General features: G+C 40.9%; 1 protein-coding gene across 1 annotated transcript in view; it reads left to right on the top strand.

The window, feature by feature from the left end:
- The window catches only part of INTS10 (integrator complex subunit 10), a 33126-nt gene that overhangs the window by 8240 nt on the left and 14610 nt on the right, over positions 1 to 10276 (top strand). The window contains exons 8-12 of the mRNA XM_008585561.1: positions 673 to 682; positions 3722 to 3875; positions 5285 to 5367; positions 6300 to 6452; positions 9716 to 9824. Coding sequence (XP_008583783.1) covers positions 673 to 682; positions 3722 to 3875; positions 5285 to 5367; positions 6300 to 6452; positions 9716 to 9824 — 509 coding nt within the window. The remainder of the gene's footprint in view (positions 1 to 672; positions 683 to 3721; positions 3876 to 5284; positions 5368 to 6299; positions 6453 to 9715; positions 9825 to 10276) is intronic.

Here is a 10276-nt window from a genome sequence, read left to right as displayed (position 1 = left end):
GTCCGTCAGTTCTCACTCTAGAATTTTTTGAAGTGTAAATTAAGGAATTGGCTCACACACATTGCAGGGGCTGGCAGCCTGAAATCCAGGAAATCCAGTTGATGTTGCAGAGTCCAAAATCCACAGGGTTGCAGCAGGCTGTCTTGAGGCTGGATGGCTAGTGAATTCCTGTTTGTCAAGATTGAAACAGGTTCCTAGAATGCCTTCCTCAAAGAGTGTTGATAAAATCTTTAGTGGAAGTCCAATGTATAACATGAAAGTGGAGATGCTCTAGTTCAGGAGTCAGCAAGTTTTTTTTGTAAATGGCCAAGTAATAAATACTTTTGGCTTTTCAGGCTATACAGTGTCTGTTGCAGCTACTCACTCAGTTCTGCTGTTAGAGTGGGCAAACATCTATAGACAGTATGTAAACAATGATATGGCCATGTTCTAATAAAACTTTATTTATAAAACAGGGTTTGGCCTGCAGGTCATAGTTTACTAATCCCTGCTTTAGTTGAAATGCCCAAAGAGAGCCAGGAGCCTCACCCACTTTTTGTCCTTTTTCCTATCCTACTTTCAGTCCCTTAGTCCTGCTTCTTCAGTCCTTGAGAAATATTTTGTTGGAACCTGGGCACGATAAGAGATGTGCTTTAAGATCAGATTAATTTGATATCTCTGTATTCTCTGTAGTACAGGATGGGTTGGAGCAGGGAAGACATAAAGCTATTCTGAATGTTTGTAAGGTTATTAGCCCTTTTGATAAACTTACGTATTTCCTTCCACAGAGAAACACACACATGCACAACTTTGCAAGTTATTTCAGGGGTTGACAGATGCTTTGCATCCCAACTGTGAACCCCAGGGTGAGAACTCTGTGCTTCCCAGGCTCTGCCAGATGCCTGCCATCTACTCTTTTCTTCCTGCCTGACATTCCCAGGTGGAACAGATCTCGTTAGCTCTCCTTTCTGGTTTCTGAGTATGCTTGGTTTATCCAGGGACTTCAAATGAAGACCACAGACACCTCTTTCTTCCATGTAAATAACAGGATGTATGTTACTAGTTTTAAATAAAAGTAATGACACATCCCCATATAATTCAGTCTACATAGCCCCAATCCACCAATTTCTCTCCGTCCCACCCTGCCTCCCTGGTTCAAGCCGTCACCATCTCTTTCTAGACAGCCAGAGTAGTCAGATTGTCTCCCTGCTTTGACCCTTCTTCCCTACAGTCTCTTTTCTGCCCTGCAGCCAGAACGATCTTTTTGAAATATGCATCCGATAATCACTGTGGACAACCTCTAATGGCTTGCCGTCACACTTAGACTAGAACCCGACTCTTCAGCTTACAAAGTGCTTCCTGCATAGGCCCTGCCATGCTGTAGCCTTGCTGGCCTCTCTGTGCTCCTCTAATACTCTAGCTTCTTTTGGCCTCCTGGCCTCTGCCCCTGTCAGAGCCATGCTCTGTGGTTGGATTGCTTTTCCCTCAGATCTCTGCCAGGCTAGGTCCTTGTCCTTTAGATCCCAGCCCAAATGTTTCTCGCTTGGAGGCCTTCCCTGCACACCCATCTTAAGTAGCTGTCCAGTTTTCTCTTTGTATTACTCTGTTTTAATTCTCTGAATAACCCTTACTGCTGTCTATTTTTTCTTCTTTATTTGTTTGCTAGTTTTCTGTCTGTGTCCCTTCACTAGAGTACAAGCTCTTTGGGACTAAGAACTTTGTCTGTCTACCCCAGCCTGAGAACAGTGCCTGAGCCAAACATTTGGGGAAGGAGTGAATTCCCATATGTCCCTCAAGTTCGTCGTCCTGGCTAAGGGGTAGCTGTTGAGACCTCCTGGGCCATCTCTTTTTCCTTTTGGTTTTTTCCCTGTCATGTGCTTATCTATAGCAGGCCCTGGTCTAATACTCTGGCCTTCCAACCCATCTGGGATTTCCATCCATCTTAGTTTTTACTCTCTTAACTTCTCTTAACTGATCTTATCCTGGTTTGTATTCCATCCCACAGTCTGCCCCCACATGATGTAGGTCCAGCCAAGTCTGTTTTTCCTGTCACAGCAGAGGACACTCCTGATGGCCCGTGAGCTCAGCTCATAGCTGCATCTTGCTTTGCTCCTAAATTTTTTTTTTTTTTTTTCAAATAGCCTAGCATTCAAAAATTAGAAACCTAGCATTTCTCCAACAACCCAGATTTCCAACTTCCTTTTTATAATTGGAATATCTGATAACGCTGTCCCCTCATGGTGACCAACTGGAGGTGGGCGGTGGCTGTCCATGTTAGGTAGGTGTACATTCTCCACCCAGCCCAATTCACCGGCTCTTGTGACATGCCAGTTGGCTGGAGCTGTGTGGCCGTCCTTTCTGGGGCGCAGTCTGTCCCCCAGCCTGGCACACACTTGTGTATGTTCCCTGCAGCTAGATCTCTTGCTTCGGAGCATCCCCTCAGAGCTTCAGAGTATACGTTTGCATCCAAAATTATTTCTCTAAATTTTACAAACTGTTTGGAACTCAACACTATTCCCACCACACCCGGGGGCCTTCCATAAAGTCCTGATCTCATTTTGAGGCAGGAATGTTTTCCACAAGCTGCAATACTAACAAACATACCATATTAGTATGTGATATTGCCACTGCTTGTCGAGGAGCAGAATGCTGATGAAGTAGGATACCTGACAGATAGGTTTCAATTATGAAAAGACAGAATAAGGGGACTGAACGGTGGGGTAGGGCAGAGTCCCCAAGCACAAAGAATACCAGGAGGACACTAAGCTCTGATAGTGGGGAGAGAGGTGCTGACTGCCTGTTTTATCTGAGGTTAGCCTGGGGCATGGAGCTTTTAGCCAAAATATTTGTACATATTTTAAAATGATCTGAGTAAAAATCTGTGGGAAGAATTTAATGTGGGTCATTGAATGAGTAAAATGATGTAGGTGGAATAAAAGTCAAGAAATTCTCAGCAAACTAAATTTAAGTAGAGCTGTTCCACCTGTACTATTTTTTGGCAAAATGTCTGACCATACCCAGTGGCATTTATAATAGTTGCCTGTCTCTGCAGCCCTCTCTTTTCTTTGGTTATATTATTTGAGATGAAGAACAAGAAAAGTGGAAATCGTTATTGTAAAGTACAGAGGGCTTTACTAGATAAGTGCAGAAAAAGGTATTCCTGACCTTGCATCAGGGGACAGAGCTAAAGATAGGGGTAGCCAGTGGAGGGGAATCATGTGCAGTGAACAAAAGATAACCATTGTTTCTCTAACATTATTTCATAGGGCACAGCCTTTAAATTTATTCCAGCACATGAAAAACTATTATTTGGAAGCAAATTAAATAATGCCACATATTGAGGGAAATAATAAACTATTCTAACAGGTGCTACTTAAGCTGTATCTCTAAGTATAAAGATTTAAGTATGGGTTTTTATAAAATTGATATGTTTTTAAATTATTGGAAAATTTAATTCTGTAACTTTGTTCCAAAGCCAATATAAGCCAACATAAGAATTCATCATCAGAAAAAAATAAACTTAATTTTAAAAGGAAAAATTGAATGCATGAGATTGTAATGATGAAAAATTTATATTAATTTTCGAAGTTAAATTGTTCAAAAAAATTTTATTATACTCATGTAGTATCTGTTGATATAAAATCCATCTAACAGGCAGAATTAGTAGCAGTAAATATAATAGTGTTCCAGTATGACTGTATTTATAACTGAATTACTCATGTTCTTTACATTCTTTAAGCAGAGTTCAGATGATGAAGACTATTCTGCAAAAGGAAGAAATCGTCACATTGTCGTCAATAAAGCAGAACTTTCTAACTCTATTGAGGTGTTAGAAAGCTTTAAACTGGCCAGGGAGAGCTGGGAGTTGCTCTATTCCCTAGAATTCCTTGATAAAGGTAAAAAATGTGCTGCTTGTATTGGTGCTGCTTAATTTTTAATATCCTTATGCTACTTGAAATGTCAAGTGGCTTATGGCTAATTAAAGTGATTACAGTAGTTCACACATTTTATAGGATGCTTTTCTGAGCAAGATACCTAATCAGTTATTAATATTCAAATAACTGTTCACTTCTTAGTTGCTAGTCTGAGGGTATATTATAATCAGGGTGGGGGTGGAGATTCAGGGAGAATTTTTGGTCTTTTCAAGATTCGTATTGCTGGCCTTTTGTTTCTTTCTTGCCTTGTTTTGTGCTTGCCGTTGTTCTATTCTTCCTTTTTTTTTTTTTTTTTTGTCTTTTTTTCGTGTCCGGCAACGGATCACAACCCTCAGTGTCGCGCCCGTACCGGACCGGGACCGGCAACGGGATCGCAACCCTCGGTGCTGCGCCCGCACCTCGCTCAGCCAGTGAGCGGGAACCGGTCTGTATGTGGGATCCGAACCCTCGGCGGGAGTGCCGCCGCGCTCCCAAGCGGCGCACTGTAGCAGTGCGCCACCGGGCCGGCCCCTAGTTGTTCTATTCTTTTGCTTTGTATCTTGAGCTGCATGTGATTAATAATACAAAAGGCATTGCTGTTTTTATCTGCATTAACTCCGTTGCCTGAAAAAACTCAAAATCCGAAAGATATAGAAAGCCTGTTTTCTTTTGGGTATGGGCATAAAACTAGAGGGGCTTTATCTGCATAATATTTAAACTATTAAGTATTTCAGCATTGCTTAGAAATCACTAGCTCTTTGCTAAACAACATATTTTTACTACACTTTGGAATCAAGGCCCATGACTTTCCTTTTAGCCAGTGGACATTCATCCTCTGGCCTCCTGTCCCATGCCAATACAGAGCCCGCGGTCAGATGTATCATGTCATATTTTCTAAGTAAATATAGCATCGTTCAGTTTCTCTTTGTCGCATGTAGAATTATAAACACATATGTGACTGTTTTGGAGGGGATTTTTCCTGTAGTTATAAATTGACTTTTTAAAAAAAAAAAAAGAATAAAACCTCTTCGTATTATTGTATGTTTATTATTTTAAGTGGGTAAAAATAAAATGGGTCTTTTTCTGAGGAAGGTAAAGTTGTTTAAATGATAAATGAAGTATTACATGAGTTTAAACAGTTCTTGGCACGTGGTATGTGCTTAGTCAGTGTTGGTGTCTACTAAAAATATTGCTTGTGTAACACTGATAAGAGTTATGTTCTAACTTTACTATCTAATTGAAATTCTAGAACACTGTTTTAGAACTCAGAGTCTAAAGTTATACATTTTGGGGGGGAATTTGTCTTTGTGGTTTTCTCTTGCTGGGTTTGTTCATTTTGTTTTCTGCTTCTCTGTTATCTATTTTTGGTCAATTTGCTTTTGAATTCTTAGAATTTACAAGAATTTGCTTGGCATGGAAGACGGATACTTGGCTTTGGTTAAGAATCTTCCTCACTGATATGATCATCTATCAGGTAGAGTAATATATATCTCAAGCACCTGTGTCTGTACAGGGTAATTATTGCTTCAAAGCAGCTTTAATGGGCAGGACGTGTTAGGTTCCCTCTCTGGGCAAGTCCGTCGCTTGCTCACAAATGCTGTCTTCAGTGGCTGAGGGATTATTGTCCACTTCCATCTGAAAATTACTCCAAAATGACAAGGCCATAGCTTGTGTGTTACTGGCTGTGTCCAGTCATACTCCTCTGTAAAGGTGAGGTTTTTACTCTTCAATAGAATATGAGTACTTCTCCTGCCTCTGCTGGAGTCCTGTCTTGCTGTACTGTTTTCCAGCTACTTAAGCCTAGAATGGAGAGAGTAGATCATTCACTACTGAGATGATGTTGAAATAGATGGGCTGCTGCTTCCATATTTCATAAAGGAGAAGTGGTATTAGTAATAAAATATTTCTTTTTTTTTTTTTCCCTTTTTGTCTTTTTTCATGACCGGTAATGGGATCGCAACCCTCGGTGTCGCGCCCGCACTGTGCTCAACCGCTGACCCCACCGGTCTCTATATGGGATCCGAACCCTTGGCGGGAGCGCCGCCGCACTCCCAAGCGCCGCACTCTACTGAGTGCGCCACCGGGCTGGCCTGGTAGTAAAATATTTCTAAAGAAATGGTATATCCAAAATGTACTTTATCAAAGGGCTTGTTTTATTTAGTCTTAAGACTTAATACCACAAAGAAAGATCTTTGTATTTAACAAAATACCTCCATAAGGGACTTCCATCCAGCTTTCAGTCAGTAAATTTGATTCTGTTGCTAAGCCTCCTTTTTCCTCCTCAGACGATCAAGCAAAGATATCTTATTTGTAGTTGCTTGCTAGTTGCTTATTTAACTCTGGAGGTTTTTTTTTTTTTCAAATGGCAATGTTTTTTTTCTCTCCTTGTTATTCTGTCTTTGTAAGGGTCAATATAAAAAGGCAATAGTCAGCCTGCATCATTTAGCAGCTCTCCAGGGGTCACTTTCTCAGCCACAGATCACGGGACAGGGGACCTTGGAGCATCAGAGGGCACTCATCCAGCTGGCGACTTGTCACTTTGCTCTAGGGGAGTACAGAGTAAGTACTGTGCACCTTGCATGGAGCCCTCAGATGCACTAGACCACCCTGGGCTTTCTCTTTTTCCTAGAGTGGCTTTTCAATACAGTGCATGTCTGTTTGAGTTTGATCTTCCTGCCTAAATTTATTACCTAATCTGCTGGTGAAAGTCATGATGATTTTATTTTACTTAATTTTCTCTTCATTATAGCTTCCCTGAAATTCAGCTTCTGTACTTTTTACATTTTCTGTTCATTGTTCCATTTTGTTGGAGGGTGATCTTTTTTTTTCTTTCTGGCTTGCCTGGAATTTCTTTAAAGTGTAATCAGTTCTGTCGTGCTTGGGAAGAAGAGGTCATTACTAAGTGGGAAATGAAGGAGTTACATTTAGCTTATTCAGACCTCAAGTTCCTTCTTTCAATGATGACACCGGATAGGGGTGCTGCCGGTGCAGATTTATCAGTGGGTCTGTTTCCCTAATGAGACCATGAGCCCCTCCCACTGTAGGGTGAGCACCGTGTTTTTAACTCTGAATCTCTCACAGCACCTGCTACAGTGGTTTGCATGGCGTGGATACACAATAAATGTTTGAATTTAATGAAAATGTTAAGCATGTTTTTGATATATGTAGGTACTATAGTAAGTTCAAGACCATGCCTTAACACACAATCTCTGATTGATTCTCATCTCTCTGGATGTTGTTAATTACTTTGTGATCAAAAATCCTAATTTTTTTTTTTTTTGGCGGCTGACCAGTATGGGAATCCGAACCTTTGATCTTGGTATTAACAGCATGCTCTAACCAACTGAGCTGACAAGCTAGCCGTAAAAACTCTAAGTTTGGTTTAAAATTTGAACTCTGAAATATGATTTATAATTTGCCATGATGATTTTTAGAAAGAAACAATTGGAGAATACATAGAGTATGTGAATTGAAAATTGAAAATGCTTTTCCACCTTCATTGATGTAATTATCAGGTGCCTAATTCTAAGTTTCAATTAATTCCTTCTGAGAACTTAAAAGAGCTCATGTTTACTTATACACATCATCCATGTCTCGTGAAGCATTACATAGACAGGGCACTGCTGTTCTGCACTGTAGCAGGGAATATAAGATAAACTTGTAGCTTTAATTACACTGGGAAACTCATTCTTTTTGAGGGCTTCACTTCCTGTATCTGAGTTGGTCACTATTAGGCCTACATTGCAGTGTCTAACTTACCTATTTCCCGAATCTCTGTCTGTCTTCAGCCCAGACTCAGTATGTCCCCATGTGAGTTTCTTTAGTTCTCTGGCTGTCTTAGTCTGTTCAGACTGCTATAGCAGGATATCACACTGGCTGGCTTATAAAAAACAGAAATTTATTTCTCACTGTTCTAGAGACTAGGAAGCCCAACATCAAGGCTCCAGTAGATCTGGTGTCTTATGAGGGCCCATTATGGTTTCACAGAAGGTGCCTTCTCACTGTGTTCTCACATGATGGAAGGGAAAAGGGAGCTCCCTGGGGCCCGTTTTATAAGGACACTAATCCCATTTGTGAGGGCTCCATCCTCATGACCTAATCCCCTTCCAAAGGTCCCAATACCTGATACTCTTATGTTGGGGTTATGTTTCAACCTATGAATTTTGCAGGGGGGCACATACATTCAGACTATAGCACTGGCCCTTAGACACAACACTTGCAACTCATGGTTGACTCTTACTCTAACTAATCCTTTTGATTCTAACAGTATGATATTAACCTCTTTAGTATATTGCCTTTTATTTTCATTGTTACTGCCCTAATCCATGCTTTTTAACTGAGTTTTTTTGCCTATAGCCTTTCTTCCAACCCTATACAATTATGGTCATTGCTTTCTAAACATTGCTCTCATCATTCCACTTAGTTGAAGTAGTGACTTTCTAAGTGCTTAGTGCTGAACCAGGCTTTGAGGTGGGGAGTGCACGCCAGGTGTGGGGAATATGTGATCTCTGCATTCAGGGGTGTATAATTTGAGTTGGAGAGAAAAGTACAAGAGTTGATGGAAAACAGTTAAAAATCAAGTATTAATTGGTATGCTTCAGATATCTACATGACAGGCATTTGGGGAAAGGTGTCTTCGCTAGGGTCCACATAGTCAAGGAAAGATTTACAGAAAAGATTGGCTGGAGGCGGGCATTGAAGGATGGCCGCACATGGCTCTGGAGTACAAGTTCTGGCCCCAGCACTTACTAGCTCTGTGACATTGGGCAAGTTGCTTCACTAAGACTGTCCAGCACCAGAGCTAAGTTCTTAACTGCCAAGCTTCCAGTCTAAGCTGGAGCTTTACAACCCTGTGGCTGTGGATGGGTTCTAGATGTGCCAAGATGTGGATCCCTCCATCCTTGGGGCAGTTAGCTGTGAGCCAGGGAAGCCAGAGCTGCCCAGGATCAGTTGCTGCCAGCTCCAAGCAGCCATACAAATATTATTTTCTGGGCATGAAAAAGATTGGGAAGCATGAGCTTAAAGCTTTTCTTCCTCATCTGTGGAATGGAGATAATGAAAGGGTTGTGCCTGGCACATAGGAAATGCTCACTGTGTGGGCTCTGATTATTGTTGTTAGAATTTGAATAGACAGAAGATAAGCAGATGCCAGACTTTGCATCAAAAGCAGCCTGCTCAGTGTGGCATTCAGGCTTCTCTTGTCCTCCGGCACTGCGACTGTCCAGCTTCTCATCTGTAGTTCCTCTACCACCTCAAGAAAAACACCTAAACCGATACGCAGCCTTTTCTCACATCTTTATCTCCTGCATTAAGAGCCCTTTTTCCCTCTTTTCTACATTCTTCCTTCTTTTAAGACTTAGGTCCAGATAACCTTCCTGTCTGATGCTTTTCCTGCGAGTTTAGCCTGTTTTTATTTCTACTGCATTTTAAATTATGCTCTTTGTCATACCATTCAGTCCTTTGCATTATGTCTATATCTTAATTTTTCTATTCATTGAGTTAATAAATGCAGGGACATCCTCTTTTGGATGCTACTATGTTGCTAGACACCTTGGTAGTTTAGTTAATACTCGATTAAATTTTAAGTTTTTTTTCCCCTTAATGGTCTGGCACATAGATTTAATCCTACTGTTGTGTTTTCTTTATTTACTGTTGCACAAACAGTAATGATTACGTAAATATGGTATAGTCTTAGGACAGAGCTACCGACCTCCACGTACATGTGTTACCTGATTGTATGCTGCACATATCTTGGTGTTATGTTTGTTTGATTACAGAGCAGAAAGCTTCAGATTATTTCCTTTTGATCTTACCTTCTCTAGATGACATGTGAGAAAGTCCTTGACTTGATGTGCTACATGGTACTACCCATTCAAGATGGAGGCAAATCGCAGGATGAACCCTCAAAAATAAAGCCCAAATTTAGAAAAGGTACAGTGACAAGTTTTGTTATTTTATAAAAATAGCTTTAGGTCCTAAGGCTAAGAAATGTTCAATTCCAACTGCAATAATACTGTTGTGATCTGCAGAGCTTGACAAACTGTATAAAAAGTTCATCTTTTTCCAAGTTTTTCCTTGGCTCTGATTTCATAAGTAGCTGTAAATCTTTCTTCCAAGGTTGTCTTCACTCCCTGAGTTTGTTACCTCTCTGAAGAATATCAGTGAACTCTTTTTCCTATCTATACCAATTCTAGGAAAACTTATAGATGATTAATTAGGAAGTATCTCACAGCATATCTTGAACCATTTTGAGCTTCACCTCAAGTACTACATGACTTGAAAAACTAAATCTAGGGCTGGCCCGGTGGCGCACTGGATAAGTGCGCCGCTTGGGAAGCGCGGCGGCGCTCCCGCCCGAGGGTTCGGATCCCACATACAGACCG

This window comes from Galeopterus variegatus, unplaced genomic scaffold, assembly GCF_000696425.1.
Source record: "Galeopterus variegatus unplaced genomic scaffold, G_variegatus-3.0.2 Scaffold3619, whole genome shotgun sequence".
In the NCBI taxonomy this organism is placed as follows: Eukaryota; Metazoa; Chordata; class Mammalia; order Dermoptera; family Cynocephalidae; genus Galeopterus; species Galeopterus variegatus.
Note: the sequence above shows the minus strand (reverse complement) of the source record. Positions and strands in the feature narration are given on the sequence as shown.